General features: G+C 45.0%; 1 protein-coding gene across 4 annotated transcripts in view; it reads right to left on the bottom strand.

Annotated features, from left to right (window-relative positions):
- The window catches only part of agrn (agrin), a 247,112-nt gene that overhangs the window by 141,645 nt on the left and 84,371 nt on the right, over nt 1-21,096 (bottom strand). For 2 of the 4 annotated variants that reach the window (XM_053424039.1, XM_053424040.1), the window contains exons 1-2: nt 14,181-16,515; nt 9,916-9,954 (exon numbers count right to left, since the gene is read on the bottom strand). In XM_053424039.1, the coding sequence (XP_053280014.1) occupies nt 9,916-9,954; nt 14,181-14,346 (205 nt within the window). In that variant the 5' untranslated portion in view covers nt 14,347-16,515. Of the gene's footprint in view, nt 1-9,915; nt 9,955-14,180; nt 16,516-21,096 lie in introns of those variants that run through there. The other 2 variants (XM_053424037.1, XM_053424038.1) reach the window with 1 other exon arrangement.

Below are 21,096 nucleotides of genomic sequence, written 5' to 3'. Positions count from 1 at the left end.
TGGCATCAGATGAACCCAGCATGGCACTAAGGTAATTGCACATTCTTTTTTTTTTTTCTTTGGTGCTTCAGTTCGCACATAAAAGTCTCATTTTGAACAATGCATTGCCTCTCAGGGGATTGATGAGTGTTCCATGGCTTCGAGACTCTGAATTAAACCCCACCCTACGTGGGCGTAAATGCATTGACCCATTGCTGTGATTAAGTCCAACTGAGAGAATACACTGATGACCGTCCACTTGGCAAAACGCGTTTCAGCACCGCAATGATTTATTGACTTGATCGAGCTGATTTTGATCTTTTATTTAATGCTGAGCTATTGAAGGAGCAATGCATTGTGGGACCATTCAAACGGTGCATTTCTGTGCTCTGAGCAGTGCTTTGTGAGAGGCAACATTTAGGCCAATCTGTTTTATTCAAAGTTCTCGGCTATTGATGAACACACACATGCATGCAAGCACGCACATACACACACATTTCCTTCACTTCCTTCTTAATCTTTTTTTCCCTTGTCCCTCTGCTGTTCTTTCCCCTCCTGTTTGCTTCTATCTCAGTTTTTCTCTTCCTACTTCTTTTCAGTGTTCCACTCAGTGATGTTTTGTCAACTTGAAACGGTATAACAGAAAAAGGTATATTTATAAAGTTATTCAAAGGAAAAAAAATAGGACGAAAAGAATAAAAGTAAGCAAATATGAGGGTGAGGTCCAGAAATGAAATGTACGGCAACAAAGACGAAAAATTATATATATAAAATATGACTGATGATCATTGTGACAATGCTGCTCAGGTTGGAAGAAGCAGTTTTCCATAGCGTCGTCAGCTGTCAGCCTGACTGTCTCTTCCTTCCTCCTCCCCTCACATATTTCCAAAGAGCCGGTGCACCAGTGTTACAGAGAGCTAGTCCCTCCACAGCAGCTGTAGTGCTGCTTCATGCATGAGCTGCCTGCACAACTAATGGACTGAATTAGACGCGCTCCTTATCCACTTGAGCCCATATGCAGGCATTTGTCCTCCACATTTCCTGCGAACCAAAATTCACCTGCAGGTTGCAGCCACCGTTGGGGGGGTCAGCGTGTGTGTGTGTGATGTGTTATGGTGGGAAGTGTTTATATGTTAATTTAGAGTGAGTAGAAGATGGAGAGCATATACGTATTAAAAACAGGAATGCAAAAACTAGAAAAAAAATGTCCTAGCAGGGAGTCTGAAAAACCATTTTGTCCTCAATCATTATTTGGCCACTATCGAGCTGATTAAACAACCCTTCAATGAGGCCTTCAATGAGGCCTTCAATCAGGCGTGAATCTAAAAAGCAAGTATCTCAAGTGCTGCCACTCGCAATCGTCAACATCTTGATGAAGTGGAGTTGGAGCGATCCGTCACTTAATTCAGAAAATGTGTTAAAAGCCATTAAAATGAAAGAAAAACGTGTCAAGTTGCAGACGAAGAACCAATAATAAGTGAATTGTTACAGTAAGATGACGTTTGGCTGTGTGGTGACACGAGACAGCTGTGGCAGATGAGAGCCGTCTGACACCAGGGGGAAATGTCACAACTAATCCACATCACACTGGATGCCTTGTGTTCTACAAGGTGTGTGTGTGTTTATGTGTGTGTGTGTGTGTGTGTGTGTGTGTGTGTGTGTGTGTGCATCTGGATGTGTGTGTGTGTGTGTGTATGTGTGTGTGTGTGTGTGTGTGTGTGTGTGTGTGAGCGAGATTGAGGGGAGTATGAGCTCACATGCAGTGAAATGTCACATGTGTGCAGCACATGTTGAATGCATACAACAGAATCTGAATGCTTTGCAGTTATTTGATACACAACCCATTCAACCATCTATCAAGCAAGACGTGTACATAAAACTCTTCCCTCCGGGCGAGGGAGACGTGTGTGCATACTGGAAGTGTGTGTTCGCAGGTGTGTCTATCATCAAGGATGTTTAAAACAGATTTACTGGAGCAGAGACACATTATTCTCATCCTCGTGTGCAACAAAACGTCTCAGACAAAATAAAAAAATGTCTTCTGGTATTGTGTTTAAAGGGATACTCCAGAGATTTATTGCTTCACCATCGTAAAGTTGGGGGCTCACATGAGATGTATTAAAAAAAGAGCGACTGGTCAAGATTGAAGAAGCAGAAGCTGAGAGGGTTTGGTAGACTCAAGTCTAGAGTAAAATTCTACATTTCCCGTAATGCATTCAATAGCATCTTTTAATTACAACAACTTATTCCTATTCTCACTGTTAGAAAAAGTCTGCACTACCTCTCCCGAGTCGGAGATAGCTTGTTATTAATTAGTTATTATTAGTTATTAGTTATTAATGCATTTTTGCCTGTAAACCTTAACCCTGATTTTAACAAAAGTTTGGACCCAACCATTTCCAGTAAATACAGCAGCAGAAGCACGCGCACACACACACACACACACACACGCATGCATGCACACACACAGACACACACAGACACACACACAGACACACAAACACAGTGTTTGCCTTCAGTGACATCGACCCCTAATTATAGAGTTACAGACTGTACTGGGGTGCATGAGACTCCAGTGGAAAAACAAGCTCTGCAGAGAAGATCTGCAGACACACACCAGCCTGCCTGTGGGATTATTATAGGAAATATTTGACACTTTCTATATGGACTTTGTGCTCATTCCATCGCATGAATTCACACAAGATAAATCCTGTTGGAGTAACCAAATTACAGAGCCACAAACACCTAGAGGCACATACGTTCATGTGCTGCGTGCAATCAAGGAAAGACACAATAACCTCCCTCCTTCGCTCAAACAATAAGCTAAATTGTTCAAATTGTTCTCAATTCCTTATTCTATTTCAATTTCTCTCCTCCCCTTTCTCTTTCTTTCATTATGGAAATGAGAAGGCAGGCAGACATGCAGACCTAGGCACACTCCTTATTTGTTCTCTCTAGTGGATGGCTAGAAAAAAAACTGAGAGTGATGTAAGAGAATGATGTGCACAAGCAGGGAAAAAAGCAATATACCCAGCTAACATGTGGAGGTAGGGGGGTAGGTATAGGGAGGGATGGAGGGAGATAGGTAGGGAGGTAGCTGGGGAGGTGTAGGGGGTAGGCAGTAGATAAAGGTAGAGAGGGAGGTATATCAACCCATATAGATGTCTATATATAGGTTTTTCTTTTGAAGTGCAGGGGAAGTAAAAGGAAGGAAGGAAACGTACTCAGAGATCCAGATGGATCATCTACAACTAATCATTGTGACACTGTTTTTTTGTGCATAACCATTTATCATTAACATTACATATGACATTTATTACATCTTAAGATGTTGGAACAAGAGGCAGATTTAATATATACACTAGGTGTATATATCCATCCATTTCCACCGACATAACCTTCTACATAATTTAATTGGGGCTTCAGCACTGAGGAATGTTAAAAGAGCCTGAGTAGGCAGATTGTGAGGAATTACTATGGGGGGAAAATGACTCAGGGTCTGGTTAAAAAATGAGGCAGATATTTAGAATAACATTCACAGAGCCAGGTGCATATCTGAGACGGATTTTGTCCGCCTCACGTGTCAGCTTCAGGACAAAGTCAGACGTCAGTGCTCCTCGAAAGTCACTCCCTATTCCTGCCACACACTGACGGTGGCGGCTCAGCCTCTGCCATGTGCACACATGAGCAAACCATTGACCACTGGAGGGAGAAAAACCAGCAAACCCTGAACATACAAACTGAATAAATGCAATAGTTACATGCATAATTGATCATTTTGACTTTGACAAGTGGATAAACTTTACCCTCCACTCTACCACTGACTTCTACTGTGTCCCACTGTGGCATATAATGTGTTGTCTCCCTTCACTCCCCAGGCCACAATATATAATATAAACTGTATATGTTCTGCATTTCTATGAGTTTCCTTACACTGTGGGAACAGGCCGACCAGAAACATTCAAATAATAGAGATTTACAGTCTTTTTCTCTCCCTTTCTTTCTTTGTCTCACCAGCTTGTGCCTCCTGTCTCACTCCGTGCTATCGTAAATCTTATTAAAGCACAGTGACAGGGCAGCGATCAGCATGCTACACAGACACAGACACACAAATCAAAGCACAACTTGATGAAATCCCCCCTTCTGACTTGTGTGTGTGTGTGTGTATTATGAAAAAAGGGGGGAAAAAGACTAGCGGGGCGTAAATGGTGTCGCTGACATGCTGCTGGGCCATGTGTCAGTGTGTTGTAATTGTGTCCAGTGGAGCCTAACACATATATTAATCTCACACACAAAAACACAAACAAACGCACACACACACAACCACAAACACCCACATGCTTCCTCTCGACGTCAGGTCCAGAGGCCAAATAAAACGCCATGACGACAACAGATATAAGAAGGAGCATCCCACTCTGTGTGTGTGTGCATGCATGTGTTGTGTGTCTGTGTGTGCATGCTTGTTACTGCTGGGTATTTGATTATATTTCTATTGTAGCAGATGGAGCAAGAATACAAGCAGTGAATGATGAATTCAATCTTAACCAGCCTGGATATGGGGCTCTTCTGTGACTTCATTGGACGGGTCCACAACTAGTTCCACATCTGGTTGCCATGACAACCTATCATAAATGTACTGGTACAGAAATCTAGCAAACACCCTAATGGCATCTCTTATAAATCGACAATTGCACAGAGGCAACTTGAACATTTCACCCCTTACCTCTTGTTTTTCTTCACTTAGCCAGAAACATTGATTAAAGATTGCAGTTGAACCTCAGGATGTGTGCATGGACACACACACACACACACACACACACACGCACACACGCACACACGCACACACACTTTACAGAGCCCCTTACATCCGATTTCACAGTTTTTATCAACTTCTTTCCATGTCCGTATCTGCGCATGTGTGCATGTGCGTGTGCGTTTCCCAGGGCAAGAGAGCAAGAGAGCTAGAGAGCAGGAGAGCACTGAACTAAAGATGCTTGACTCAAACCGAAGCCGTGACTACTGCAGAAAACGGAGACATGGTCAGGATCAGTGTGAGCGGGGTGTCAGTACACAGCCCAATGCTCCATTAACTTGCGTTTCTCAATAAGGCAAACACCGGCTGGGATGCAGGACTTGTCCAATAGCAGGATATCACAGCATAATATTTTACAGCAACACACTGACACGGCGTGCCACTTATTTGACTCTAATTAACAACCTGACAATGAAACTCTCTGCACCGGTCACACTTCCCGCTGTTGTTGTTTTTCTGTATGCGCCTCCCAAGAATGAGATGATCGTCTGCCCATCACAGCTTAAAGTGGAACGACCTCTGAAGCAACTCGCTGTTGTGTTAGTGAGAAGGAAAGATGACGCAGCCTCGCACCGGTACCGGATGGCTGCCCTGCCGTCACCGAGCAAAGAACATGGAGCGCTTGTTTAAAAAGACGTTAGGCCGTTGTGCATGATAATTACATTCATTACATGACAAAGAGATGAACAGGTGGGCTTTCAACCAGCTCTCGGAACTGTCATGCTGAGTGATAAGAGACTCGATAACCCATGGTTTAATACTGTCTGCTGAGGTTTGTTTACCCTGCTAAAGACATTTCTTCTTTTTAGTTTCAGGGGCTGGACATCAGGAAATTATATTTTCTATTTCACTGTTGGGGTTGTTTCTTATTAAATCTCTTGCTCCGCTCTTGCGTTAAATCTCTGACACTCATAAAGCTGAATGGAAGCTGATATATATGTGGAGGGCAACTGTGCAGATCAGTAAGGTTTCTATATAACGGGGAGGCCTAGTGCCAAGAAGTCGGACGTAGTTATCGGGGGGGGCTGACAGCCTTTTGATCCCAGCCACCGATAGCTCAGCGTGCCGTCCGTCCACATCAAACGACGGCTGTTCCTTACAAGGTCCAAGGTCCTGGAATGACCTGCAGCAGCGGCCGGCGGGGGTTGCGCCGCAGCCAGGGGGACCTCTCAAAACAAAGCGGCATCACTAACCGAAAAAACAATTACTCTGTGTCACAGGGAATCAAAAGCAAATAGTGCTGCACTTTACAGCTCCGGCCCACTCGCTTCTCTCCTCTCCGGCTAATATTTTTGTTTTTGTCTCCTCGGACGACCGCCTCGGACCCATCCTGGCAGATCAATACTGAGTGAGCTAGGTGAGATAGGGCGAGCCTTAGTGGGAGCGCCGTCAAACATGGACGGTTTGATGTGGGAGGTGAGGGGACGTTTGACTTTGCCTTTGACCTTCCTCCATGACAAAAACCCTCTCCTTACTGAGTTCTACAGATGCTCACAGAAGCATCGGCTGAGTCCACAGATGCGAGGGGAGCAGTAAGGATACAGAGTCCAGCCGTGCACTTTGAGAGCTCTGTGTACTTTAAAAGGGCAACAAACTTCCGTTGATTAAGTCAAGGCTGCCCGCTCTGCTTTCCCCCACCAGCCTCCACAATGCTGGGATAACAAGCTGCTCTCGGTTAACAGCCGGACATGACAACTCTTGTGTGAAATCGCAATCGTGGAGAGGCAACTTTACAGTGTACCTTTGATATCTTGATGTGAGACATTCTCAGCCGGTACCCCCGCCCCGGCTTAGAGATGAGGTAGATATTTTGCCTCTGTTGTGTGGAATCTATGATGTGAAAAGATTTAATTAAGATAGGCCGAGGAGTAATAATTAATTCTGCCTCTCTCAGAGTCAGGCTTACTGTCAAGAACACAGGGAAAGGCTCTGGCCGAATAAATTACATGAGGGTTGTGCGTATGTGTGCGTGTGTGTGTGTGTGTGTGTGTGTGTGTGTGTGTGTGTGTGTGTGTGTGTGTGTGTGTGTGTGTGTGTGTGTGTGTGTGTGTGTGTGTGTGTGTGTGTGTGTGTGTGTGTTATTCCCCCCTTCAGAGGGGGTTATGGGTGTGGAGCATTTACTGTGTTCTCCCAGAGCTGACAAAGAGTTGTGTCAGTTCTTCAGGAAGTGGTGCTGTTCTCAAAGTGTAAGTGAGCCCGCTGGCATTTTTTTTAATGTTTTCCACCATCTTTGATCAAATCACATTACAGTCCAGCAGTTTACGTTGTCTGTCAGCGAGGAGCATCCTCTCGAGAACGCTGTCAGTGACAGACGCCAAATTGAAGGATTCAGAGCGAATGGGCTCCTGCCAGGCAGGTTGGGCGAGAGACGGCTCCAGTCACAGGAGACCTCTGAATCGCCTGATGCTCCGCTCCTCTATTACGCTCTCTTTCTTTTGAGTCGCTGGCCTATTTTGGTTCTCGTCTGACCTGTGTTTTGTCATGTAAGGTTGTAATATGATGAAATGACGAATACCTCCCGGGAGTCATCTGCACCTGATTTTCCTCTCAGCCCGGAGACCTTGAAACAGATTTCAAGAGGTGATTCTCTTGTTTGTCCTTGTTCAGTTACGACTAGATTTGCTATAAATCACATAACATAAATGTCTACTTTCGTAATAACTCCTCTTAAATCTCTGCTAAAATACATGCCATGAATAAACTTGTATCTAATCTCTATCAAATATTATTATACCCTCCTTCCTATGTCCTTAGGTTGACAAACATGTAGTGTTTTCACTGAATGTAGACACTGACAACTGGGGGGCCAAGAGCCTCATATATGAAGCATTTCCTCAAAAGTCCAACATTAATCCCTCTTGCTGCAAATTCTCTGAGCTTTGTCGCGTCGGCCAAACCGCCGCTTTGAGCTTTCAGAAGAAGAGCCTGATTAAAGGCCTCTTTGTGACTTTTGTCACTTTTTTTGACTGGTGATTATAGGCTGTTCAGTGAGGAGGATTCGTAAGCTATTTGCGGGTGGCGCGCACCATAAATATCTTCTGAGAGCTTTGCTCATGTTGTGCCGGAACTGCCATTTTTCCCAGCAAGTCCTAAGATCCTTTCACTCTAATGTGGGGAACAAATTTATTTTTTAACTTTCTGCAGAATCTCCTCGTGCTAATAAGGACGTCTCATCAAACGCAGTTCAGAGACAAACTAGGGCTGTTTAAAAATGCAGAGTCCTTGGTATCTTGTCTGTGATTTTTCTGTAATTAAGTACTGGAGAGTGGAGCGTCCTTGGCACTGAGGACAAGTTCAGTAAAAAGGAAGAAAAAAAAGCCATGTGTTCTTTGGAGCAGATTTGACTAATAGCAGAGCTACACCAGCCCTCTGCTCGTCGACAACATCTTCTAAATTGTGCCTCCACCACTTCTAACACCATACATCTCCAGCAAGTGGCCTACTGTCGTATTTGGGCCAACTCTAATTGTCTCACTAATCTCTCCAGCGTTAAATGACCCAGAGAAACTGCGTCCCACAGGGCAGGCTTACCCACTGATTGGAGACTTTGCTTTTTGTTTTGCTTGGCATATTAAAACAGCAATGGCTGCTGATGGAAAGCCTACAGAACTATTGCAAATGTAATTAAGGGCTAGCAGCGGCTTTTAAACGGTTGACTAGTGCAGAAACAAACTGTGCCCCTAAGACAGAACCAAAAAAAAGTTGAATACTTGGGAAATGAGTGGCTCGATCGATAAGCAGGGCGTTATTTCCATCGTAGAGGAAAATTCGATGGAGGACAGAAGTGAGCCGCTTCACTGCCTGCATACGGTTTCTCATTTTCCCTGTGGAGAGCCACAATTTATGGCAACATTTGCTTCAAAAACAGACAAATAGAGACCCCTCGGTGAGATGTAATGATTTGTCAAGTCAATTTCATCTGTCATTAAAACAAAAACAAACGGCTGCTTTGAACTCCGCCAGCTGCTATTGAATCTGCAGCGGTTTCGTGATATGAGGCACAAAAGGGACAAAATTTAACTCCCGATCGGTCGAGGTGAGGCCAAGTTGAAAAATGCTCCAATCAAAAGCAATTATTTATTTATCGAAGTCAAACTTGGGAGCCATTTCACACAGACGGCAAAGAGCCTATTGTCCCGATGTGGACAGACAATCGCATTCATAATAAACCGCCTCTAATTTGATCCATTCTTTTTTTGGATGACATTTTTGGTAAATCCGATTCCCCAAACAAGCCCATAGAGCAATTACATGCCACAGACTCAGCAAGCCCCCACTGTGGCCTTTTGTCCCCGGCATCAGCTGGACAGCTCGCATCATTAGAAACATTCTCTCCTCGTGTTTTCTCCCCACAAACCTCTGGCTTTGTAAAAATCCGCACAAGCAGGATGATACAACACCTTCAGAACTAGTCGGAGCCCGTCCCCGTCAGCGCAGTAAAGAAATACGACGCCAGAGTCAGTGACACTCACTGTGATGCTGCTGATGAATATTCATGACAGCAGCCTGAAAACCAGCTGTTTTCCTCCAATTAAAACTTGCCGAGCTCCACCGTTTTGGAAATAAACTGCTACTTTCTTTAATTAACGGCGGATGTTACTGGATCAGAAAACGGCTGAAACAATACAGCGCCAATTGCAACGATTTATATAGTGTGTGTGCGTGTGCGTGTATGTGTGTGTGTGGGGGGGGGGGGTGTTGAGATAAGCACAAGTGATAACAACGGTGTTGCTTTGAGCCTACAAACCCTCACCAGGCTAAAGTAACGTAGAACACTCTGGGACAGGGGGGATATTATCCTATTAGACCCCATCAAGGCGGATGTGAATGCTGCCACGGTCACAGGTATTGAACATCAGCCCGATTGGCTGCGAGGAGCAGATCAAATCAAGTCATCAAAAGATCTTTCTCACATCAAAGCCCTGAGCAGACCTGGCCGCGTGCCCGCCATGCCAACCGGCGTGGCAACAACAAGCGGGAGCAGCCAAACCTGGCAGCGCACACAGACGCCTGCCATCTTCAAAGGAAGCGATGACCGTCTGAGGTCATTATTTGCAGGCACCCCCCCCCCTAAACACCGGTGGTCAGTGAAGGCCAGCAGAGAGGAATCATTGAGGACTTACCATCAGGAGGCTGGGCCGGTGTGAAGTGAGGAGGTTTGTCTGAAAGAGATAAAAGAGAGAGAAATAGGTTTTTAGTTTTGGGGGGATTCAGAGGCTCCCCTGGGCTGAAGGCAGCGTAATTGAGTTGCTATAAAAGAAAAAAAAAGATCCATGCCTGACTTTTCTATCTGACAGATTCTAATGCTGTGACTGGGCCCCCGGAGGAACCCAGCTGAGCTAATCGACAGGGCCACATGTCGGCGATAGCAGTCTCATCATTGTTGTGACATTCATTGTTTCTATGGTCTCGTCTCAAACCACACTGCTGGACTCTTGTTATTATAACACATGAGAATTGAGAACACTGGGGTTTTTATTTGGGGTTGAAAAGTGTGAGAGGGGAGTTGAAATATCAGTGATGACAAACAGTCAATGGACCCCCAGCCCCCAGCAGCCATGTGCAGAATGAATCACAACTCGTTTCCTCTAATATATCAAATGACATCATGCTTTCTCTCCTGGTCAACACCCAGCAGACGATGACATAAGGCTTTGTAGGATTGTGGGAACCATGAGACGAGACCTGCAGTGTCAAATGACTGAGTGTGGAGCCAACTCTCAGGAACACAGAGTACCCTGCAGGTCTTAAACTTGGTGTTTAATGGTTGAAAATGGAGACAAACTTAACCAGGCAATAAACATGAATCGATGAATGTTTATGTAATGAAGGTGGACGAAGAACGTTAACTTTGCTTCAGGTTTGTTTTGCCGGGACAAAAAGTACAAGCAAAAAAAAATAATTAAAACTGCGAGTAATATTAATTTGATGAACTTATCTTTCATAATAATTTGTTATCTTGGTTAATCAAAGGTTTATTTTTTGGAATATAAGTTGTTAAACTCCAAAAAATGTCTCAAAATGAAAACAACGAAAAAGCAATTTCCAACAGCCTGCGGGGACGGCTTCTTATTACTTACATTGTCAGAAAAACAATATGAAACCCACAAATATTTATTTTACAATATGAAGGAGAGACAGACAGCAAACTGTCATTTTATTTAAGAAAGTTTTATATTCCTGTAAAATTCAATTTGTGGCTAATGTATTTTTGGATGATTTGCTGATTGATTAAACAACAAATAATTTCATCACTCAACAGAAAACATCGAGGAGCATCAGCCTCTTGGTGACCTCGGTAGTTCTACAGCACACAGAAACATAGACATACTGGGGGGGGGGGGGGGGGCTTCTTTATATATATATCTCCCCGTCAGAAAGCAGGGAAGACACTGACCAATGTGTCAAAAGACTTTGTGTTATAGGAGCCGACATCGGTGTTAATACGTAACTTCCTGCCTCTGTCTGCTGCATCCGGCTACTGCACCTCTCTTTTGAATAAAGCGGATGATTTGTTGCTTTTGTGAATGCATCTGTGCAGAAAACCTCTTGCTGTGCTGTGCATGTGTGAAACGCAAACTGCGGGTAAACTCTCTGGATTTCAAGTCTGAAAACAGCTTGAATGAGCAGCCTTTCACAAACACCATCATGCTGGACTGGTCACAGTTTACCAGAGTCCCACAGTACTGAACACAAACCCAACTGAACCACCATCTGCACACTCACAGTCACCTAGGCTGTCGGACTCACTAGGCCGAGACCTGATGAGTTGTCAGAGCTGCCTGCGTTTCAACAAAAAACACCAACACACACATTCAGAATGGATGTGCAGCCACCCGGGCCGTCTCTCCAATGTCTCGGCATTGTGAGAGATAACGAGGAAGATAACACACATCACATCAATTACGCCACTAACACATTTTCCTGGGACCCCATCAACCAAAGTGCCGAAGCCTTTCCCGGGACTTCTGCTATACCCGTCGGCGTCCCGAGACACAGCTGAGTTTTAAATTTAGGCTCACTTAGAATTGCTTGTCAACAGCCAGGCTTCAGGGGAGGAAGAGAGAGCGAGGGAGGAGAAAAATGAGGAGAGGGGAGAGGAGAGGTGAGGCTGGTGATACATGTGAATAATGAAGTGTCTGCTGAGGCTTTCTCCCAGTCAGTCTTGGTGGTAACTGATTTCCATCTTGGGGGGGTTGTGGAGCAAAAAACATGCACAGGGGCTTCACTTCCTGTCGCACAATCGTAAGCATGTCTGAAGACACGCAAACAAACAGGAACAGATACAGGCGTGCAGTTGCACCAGGCAGAACAGACAGAGAAGGTGGCGCACAGAGTGAGCCGAGGCGTCAGGCGAAGCAAAAAGGATTTCATCACATTTCCAAAACGAAAGGACAAGATAAGATCTTTAAATAAACATATCAGGGTTTCCCATCTCCCCCTGCACCTGGAGAAGCCTGTGTGAGTTCCCGTTCCTGTGTGAATGTCACAACGTAGCCATCGTTCACCCTATATCTTCAGCAAATCAATATGTGTTTCACTTTGACATTTAGCATTGTGCACAAAGACGTGTGTGTGTGTCTTTGTCAGTGTGCTACCTTCCCCTTTGGTTTGCTTGATGTATAGTTGAACAGAATGATAAAGTGAGTCTGTTTCTATGTGTGGGCTCCATTGGCAGAGGTCTGAGGGTGTGTGTGTGTGTGTGTGTGTGTGTGTGTGATATGCGTATGTGAGCAGGGCGGAAGCTCTTCACCCCATATGGTGAAAACTGAAATTGCAAATCTGAGGTTGCTTGACTCCACTAACACCCCTCCTCCAAACACACAAAAACACACACACACACACACACACACACACACACACACACACACACACACACACGTCACCACTACCAGCACTATCACTATCCCCCTCCAGCTGTCCTTGTGGCCACATGGCGAGGGCACTTGGCAGAATAACAGACTCCCTTTTACTTCATCAATTTCGCCAGCACGCATTTCTTTTCTCTCAGCCCTCTGAGAGGAGAAAATTGCTTTAACTGAGTTTGTATTACATCTGTGGCAGAAATTGATTCTGTTACATGACGGGGCTACAAATGAACCGTTGTGCTGCTGGTCAAGCACCCCCACCAATTAAAATGAGGAGGACAAACTGATAAATATGAAGGAAAGATACAAACGCATAAGTGACTGAAGCGCACTGACATAAACAAAGAAATGTGATGCAGTGGCATCCTGAAAGCGCCGAGGACTCCAACACATCAACAGGCTGATAACAGACTACAAGAGAAAGACTCAGGAAAAGGGAAGACGTTCAAAAACAGCCATGTCTGAAGAGAATGAACGGAGTCTCTCCCTTCGATGTGAAAACCACTTCAACCTGACATTTGGCATTAGGAAAATGACGGTGCTTATTTTACTTATTTTTGACAATTTGCAAATTATTATGTTGCACAGGTCCTGCATAAACAAAAGCCCACCTTGGCAAGTTAAGAGTTATTTACAGTTTGATACAGTCTAAACAGGGAAGACGCGAATGGCATGTGTAGGTCTGTGAGCGAGTCAGTGTTATTGTAGACTGGGGAAGCCCCAGGCAAGCGGGCTGTTGGTGATGTAAAGAAAAGAGAAGGTTGCACATTGTTTACAGCGGACTGTTGAATTTCAGTTGTATGGAGAACAATTGGTTCTTTGAGGCTAAACCAGTCATGACTATAATTGGGTATAAGATCTGTATAGGTTTATGATATAGGTACCTAGATTTTAAATATCAAAAACAGGTATCAAAACAGATTCTTCTGGACAACACAGGCTCTGTTCACCTGATTTTAACACCCGTCGTCAGAGATCCAATCACAGGTGGATAGTTACGGTTTCCACAATTTTAACACCTGACTTTAAATCAGGCTCTGAATACGTCTAATGTGACCACTTGTGATTGGATCTTACTTCCCTGCTCTATATGCAAATAGACATGTCTATTTATACAGATTTCTCTTCGCTAATTATGTCTGACTTTCCAGATGTTTCCAATGTCACTGCGCTCCAGTGTGTTTTAAAAGTTGTAAAGCCTGCAGACAAACCCTGAAAGGAGGCTGGCTGTGCCTTTAGCTGTCTTGATGTCCCTACTCAAGTGCAGATAAGGCTGTTATGAGAGGTGAGGTTAAAACGAAAAGGAAATTTAATGCAAGCTATATGTTTTATTTTTGGTGCTCAACCTTTTCTGTCAAACTAAACTTTGACTGAAAGGCAGCGCTGATGCTTCAAACTGGGGTTTATAGGGAGGGTTGGGTTTCAATTCTCAAACAGTGAGCCATGCATTTAGGTATCGCAAAAAAGAGACGACAACAGTTGAGAGCACCAGTGAAGTTGAGTGTTTTGAACCAACGTACAGTTGTTGAGGAACAGGAGCACGGCGAAGCCCAGCGTCGATGTGGCCAGCAGGATCAAACAGATGTTGCAGGGGATCATAAAGTAGCGCACCACCAAGGACACCTTGTGCTGGTACCTGCGATCCCGCTCCGGCGGCGTCGGCGAGGGATAGTGGCACCCGCTCATGCTCCACTCCAATGACCCCCTCCCCTCCAGGGTGGAGGAGATGACGGGGCGAGCGGGACGACGAGGGGTACCCAAAGACCCGTTGGAAAAAATGATGGCGGTGGGGTAAGGACAGGGGATGAAGATGAAGAGAAAATACAAAGCAAAGGAGATCCGTAATGGTCCGTGTCTCAGCTGTGGTTCCAGCTGAGCACCGCGGCGGGGACCCGGTGAATGTTTCTGGATGAGAATGGCAGCAGCAAGCTTTCAACGGTTTCGAAGTAACACATTTTTAGAGATGATAACATCCATTTGAGAAACGAGGACAGACAGGGGGACAGGGTCGATGAACTCCTACAGCCCCCCACCTGTCCATGCAACCTCCATTGAGCTGTGTCTGCTGGGAAAGAGACAAACTGATGGGCTTTCAATGTGTGAGTAAGTGTGCGTATTCTGTGAAGTGTGTTATACTTACAGTGCAAATATGTGTGTGGATTTAAGTGGGTGTTGGTAATGTGTTAGTAAATGTGTGTGAAAGCGCTCTTGGCATTCATGTGTGTGAGATGCTACTGAGCTAGAAATGTGGCCATGGGGACGTGGGTATTTTAGGATTGTCAGATATCCACAAGGAAAACTTCCACAGGAGACTGACGGTAAATCCACAGGAGGAATCTTCTCAGTTCTTCCCAGTGACCCTGACTGGTAATTAGACGGACGTGGAAGGGGTCTGACAGCGCCGGCTCCTGAAGACCTCCCTCTCTTTGTCAAAAGCCTTTTGAAAACAAGCCAAGGTCTGGTGCTCACCAACAACATGTGGTTTCACAATTATTTCCCTACGAACTGATTTCTGAGCATCTTTTCTAGCCTCCCTGTGGCTGCTGCCTTTTGGGGGCAACAATGCTTGTCTGCTCTCCTCAGCGATGATTTGCGTGTTGCTCCTCTCAGTCAACACAACTGTTTCTTTGCATCCGGAGGACTGACTTCTTGAACGGATGGTTCGGGGAGTTCCTGCCACGCTGAGCAGATATACGACCACGGCACGCAAGATCTGTCCAAACCTGACACCGTCACCAGAGCAACTTGTGTCTTCTGCAGCGTGATTAGCCGGATGGCCGGAAAGCAGCTGGCTGCCTCTCGCTAAACCCTATGCTCCCGGGATCACAGAAATGGTTTGGGTTCCCTCCCCTTCTCTCCCGTGTGCCTGCCACGCCTCCTCAGTTCAATAACCTTCATTCCCAGCCACTCTCATGGAGTGGTTAACGAACTGCCCCAACACGCTGCTGGTGTGCCGGGACCGAAAGCAGGTCAGCAGAAGTGGCGGAGAAGGCAAAAAGTTGGGAGAGGAGGACAATCACGATCCCCTCTACACCAAACAGTGCCGACCTGTGTCCTCCCCCAAGCAGCCACGGATGAGCAGGAAAATACAGAGACACTCTGAATGAATAACTCACGGAAAGAAGAGAAAAACCTGCACGATTAGAAACCAACCAAGAAGCTGGAGGCGGAGATTTGTCAGGCTTTCTTCCCCCGTGTCAGCACCCTGACAGAAAATCCCAGCCTAATAATGAGAGGAGATGGTTCTCATTGGGTCCTGATCGTAGTAAGACTTGGGCTGATTTTCTATCTTCTGCTGTTGCCTGTCAGCAAAGAACTTGTCCTGTCTTTTCTGTTTCCCCTCCGGTTTGTCGTCTCTCTGTTACTGGCTTCATCAAGCATCCAGTCCCTTTTCCCTGCCTCTGTCTTGTCTTAGTCCAGAGGCGCTCCCCGTGTCCCGGCCACAAGGATTTATGTTCCGGCTTCTGCTCTGTGGGGATCCAACATTCACTGGCAGCCAAAACAACAAATTAGACTCCGGGTATTCATAGCGTTCTTAATCCCCAGACAGCAGGTAGTGGTCCCAGTGTCAGCGCACTCAGTCAGCCAGCTGAAGCACGGAGGAGTGAGTCAATGAGAGAAGTCAGCGAACAGACAGAGCAATACAGAGAGAGAGAGCGAGTGAGCGAGAGAGAGAGAGAGAGAGAGAGAGGGGGAGAGGGAGGAAGTAAACAGGAGGGAGGAGGAGTGCTCGCAGAAGGAAAAGCAGCTCATGACACTTCAGTCCACCTTTTTGTGGGTTTTTGTGGGCAGGGCGGAGGGGGGTTGGGAGCAAAAAGCAGCAGCGTGTCCACGGTTTCCCAAACGCTCTTCTCCTCTCCACGCACAGCTCTCAGCCAGCGGAACGGATGAGCGCATAATGAGAGAGAGAGAGAGAGAGGGAGAGTACGAATGAGAGAGTGAGATACGAGTGGAGGAAGTGGATGAGGGGCTGCCTTTAACAAAGGCGGACGGGAGGAGGGGGTTGAAGATGGGTGAGGGAACAGGAGAAGAAAAAAACGAGCAAGAATAAAGGCTTTGGGGAATAGTACTCAAGTCCTGTCAGAGAGGGGGGCAGCAACAGCGCAGCAGGAACACAAAGGAGGGCCACGGTCTTGGGAGATGTCAACCAACTCCTCCATTTGTTTATAGCCTAATCAAAAGAAAGTCTCCTCCGCTGGAGCTGGAGAATTTCCACAAAGATTTAATGAGGCAAACTCAGAGTAAATGGGAATGAGGAGGAGGAGGACGAGGAGGAGGAGGAGGGAAGAGAGAGAAACTTAAAAAAAAGATTAAAGTCAATCACATATTGAGTCTCTCCAAGCAGCCCGACTCGCTCGTTCTTGACCGATATGTGCAACCAGTGCAGAAATAATCCTGAGAAACTTCACATGCGCGCCACACAAACAAGCCAATTTTCAGTTAATTAACAATCCCATTTGGGCTACTTTCATGGCAACAAGGAATAGGTTTATTTTTTTCCACCCCCCAAACAATATAGAAAACCTTTTTATATTCAGCAGATCTGGCAAATGATCTGAGGCACGAGCACTTCTATAAACTATTTCATAGCACCTCTTCTTGTTTTGCCCTTTTTAATGCGGCCCATTATTGCTCTTCTAATGAGATAACGAGGTCAGAATAGAGGGGTGGCTATGCTGTGTTTTTGCAAGAGCCTGCATCAATAACAAACTCAACAGCAGCAGATGCAAGGCGGAATCCATCATCAATTATTAATGTTTTTTTCTTCTTTGCTCTCTCTATCTGTGCCTCCATCTCCATCTCTGGTGTTCAACCCCCCCCCCCCCCCCCCCCCCCCCCCCACAAACACACACACTCACTCTGCGCTTTACACAAGGGTGCGCGCACACAGACACATTCGCACTTACGGTGATGCACATAGAGGCTGCATCCATAGACGAAGTGCATGAATGCACACAAAATTTTATTTTCCCTCGGATAGAAATGAGCACACACACCCACCACACACACAAGCACACCAACATGGCTCCTTCTTTATTTTGGTCTGTTTTCAACTTACAAGCTAACACTTGGAGTCAGACACACACACACACACTGACAAACACACATGTATGAGATCTTGCTTTCACACCAATGTCATTTATCTTTTTGGACAGAGTGTTCATTCCCAGAACTTAGCTGCGCTCCATGGGGGAGACTCTAATACGAGGGGGCCAGCTTTTCCGACTGCCCGCTGAGGGTCAAGAGTTCAGTCCCTCATCATCAGCAACACCACCCACCCAGAGGTGCCTCCCCCTCTCCATTCTGCCCGGACGTGATACCCCAGCTCTCACCTTACATAACAAAACCTGATTAATGGACTGACAGAAAAACAAAAGGATACAGCTGCTGTCTAATTTGTCGCTGCTCTTTTATCCTCTCTTTTCACTTTCATGCATAACAGTGTCTTTATCCACCCGCTGATTGTCTCAGCAAGTGGGAATTTCAGATGCAACAAGGAGTTGAAACAACTGCAAAACAGAGACGTGCATAACATCTCAGCATCACAGGTTGTTACCATGAAATGAAATGTCAAATTCCCCCAGCAGAGGGCGAATGGGAGTCAGCTTGCCTGGCACTCTGCTCTGTTGCCACGACCCAAATAATATCTTCCTTTGACATCAAAGCCGAGCCGCTTTGATTCATTTTTAATGCCGCAAGTATCACACGAGGTTAACATCTCTCTCCGAAGGCTTTGAAATGGCAATTTAAGAGCCAAAGGAGATGAACTACTAATGGTGTGTCAGGGGTAAAAGTTGATGTGTGTGTGTATGTGTGCTATTACTTTAAGCAGAGGGGTAGAAATCCGTCACTTTCAATCACTGATTGACAGTTATGCTTCAATCAAAGTATGTATTGAATTTGTGTGTGTGTGTGTGTGTGTGTCTGTGTGTGTGTGTGTGTGTGTGTGTGTGTGTGTGTGTGTGTGTGTGTGTGTGTGTGTGTGCGTGTGTGTGTGTGTGTGTGTCTTAGTGCTTCTGCGTATGGGTGCGGGGGTGCATGTGTGTGTGCATCCCAGTGCACTTCCCGGGCTTCTGGCTGACCAGCATTCATCTATTTGATCTTTTAAAAGAAAGAATGTACTGTAAAATTATGCGGAGAATCATCATCTACCAAATCAAATATATAAAGGTGAAATGTTCTTCATACATTTTTCATACAAGCTACAGTACATTCAGGCTGCACTACCACATGCTCATGGGCAGATCATATATTTAATATTGTTGAAACTTTGCAGTGATATCAGCATATCACACTTTATCAGTATTGGGTCGGTGCTCTGACACAAGAAGCAAGAGAGTAATTTCCAATTTAACAGATTAAATGCACCAATGTTGCACAAAATACAACTTACAGTAAGGATGTAAATGTGGAGCTGATTTACACTCGTTTGTCAGAGATTTTAAAGATGACTAAGCACACAAGGGATGAATTTCTCAGAAAACGACTTTCTGGTTAAGAACTGATGAAATAAATGCAAAACTAAGTCACTCGGGTTGATGATATTATAGAATGTCAGCGGGATCTTTAAAACCTTTTTTAAACTCACTAACAAAGATTTATCCTGAGTCAAGAGATACTCAGCCTCAGTTCATTCATCACCTCCTCTGTTTGGGAAACACTAGGGACCTTTTGCTAAAATGCAAAAAGGGCTTGGTTCATTTTGGGTTTGTATCAAAGCTTCCTGTTGATGAATATCCCAACAACCCATTAGAGTACGTTTCTGTCCATGTTCAAAAGTAAAGCTGTCGCTTTCATTATCGGCATGAGAGATCATCCTTCGCTGTTTTCCATTGTAAATGATGGTTTCATGAGGCCGATTAAAAGAATACGTTAACAGATTCCTAATTTGTAGCAGTGACAGTCATCGCAGCCAATGGCATCTCAATGCGCAATCAAGAGTAACTAACTGGGAGTTATATGGACCTGTTGCCCCAAATGATAACAAGCTGCAATGTCAGGCCACAAATTCAGCTGTCAAGGGCACGAGGTCACCTTCATGAGGCCATGTCGAAGTCATCGTGTGTACCAAGCCGTGCAGAGTCTGAACCAATTGTCTCGCTAAGATATTAACTCCAATCATCAAAGGTCAAATTTCCCTGAACCTTCCGAAGGATCCCAGACTTTGCAGTCATCAGGTCTCCAAAGTGAGGAGCAGTCAGGGCCAGGCCCTCTCACAGCTGTGTGTGGCTAGCAACATGAACCTCTGTTGATTGGAGATGTGAGAAAAGAAGAGTGGGTGGTGCAAGAGCAGATGATGAACAAGAAGTTTCTAGGACAACTAAACATTAACACTACAATGAATTGATAAAAACAGTTCTTCTGCAGACAGAAGCAACAGCTGGGAGGCAAATAAAGACATTAAACATGAAATGTCTTTGTCAGGTGTTTGGCCTCAACAAGCCTCAAAAACACCTGCAACACTGCACTTCTCAAAGTCTGTGAGAGTTCTTAAGACTGTGAGGAAGAATTTAGAAACTCTGGAAAGTTTTCATATTGCAATGATCATGAGGTAAACATACAAATTTCCCATTACTCTCCCAGGAAGTTGCATTTGTATGGCCCTCACAGGGATCACACATTGCGTTCCATCGCATTGTTCTTTGTTGCGTTTCATTTGCTCGTCTCTATATTGGCCTGGCTGCATGAACATGGCGTAACAAGTCCCTTCCAGTTGAGTTCAGTTGGGCTGAGATCCAGTGAACAAGAAGACCATCAATCGATCAAATTGTATTTGTAAAGCCCATATTCACAAATCACAATTTGTCTCAAGTCTTAACAAGGTGCCACGTACTCTGTTCCTAACCCTCAACAAGAGTAAGGAAGAAAACATTGATGTCAGGGATCCCTCTCCCAGGATCAGGGCAGAAGTAGGTGCTGCATGTAAAGACATAATATGATTCAAGTAATTTTCATACTCATCAGGCCATTACCTGATCAATTGTACCCTATGCATATATTACAATTTATTATGTTTTCATACTGATTTATTAGTATATATGTATTGTTTAGCTGCATGACTTCATTAGACATATGTAGTCCTGACTCTTGACTAAAGGGGATAAAAAGCTGTAAACGGTCAGCATACAAATCCCATTTCAATCACACTACTACCCGAATTCGAATGTTCTAAGTTTTAAAGTTAAAAGACAAAAACCTGTTAAAATGTGGTCTGGCATCACTCAATGGCTTCCCACTTTATTTAATATTAGTGCTGAATATTCAGATAAGAAGGTTGGTGTTGATTCAAACTCAAAATACTCTGTTGCTGACTCAGCGTATGATGATGGTAGAGCCTTCATATGAGCATGACTGAGAGAGTTCCCACACCGGGTGGGCTCCACACAATGTGATTCACAGTGTGACACATCGTCCAGTATTTAATGTCAACTGAGT

This window comes from Pleuronectes platessa, chromosome 6, assembly GCF_947347685.1.
Source record: "Pleuronectes platessa chromosome 6, fPlePla1.1, whole genome shotgun sequence".
NCBI classification, from domain to species: Eukaryota; Metazoa; Chordata; class Actinopteri; order Pleuronectiformes; family Pleuronectidae; genus Pleuronectes; species Pleuronectes platessa.
The sequence above is the reverse complement of the archived record's forward strand: the minus strand, read 5'-3'. Positions and strand labels throughout refer to the sequence as shown.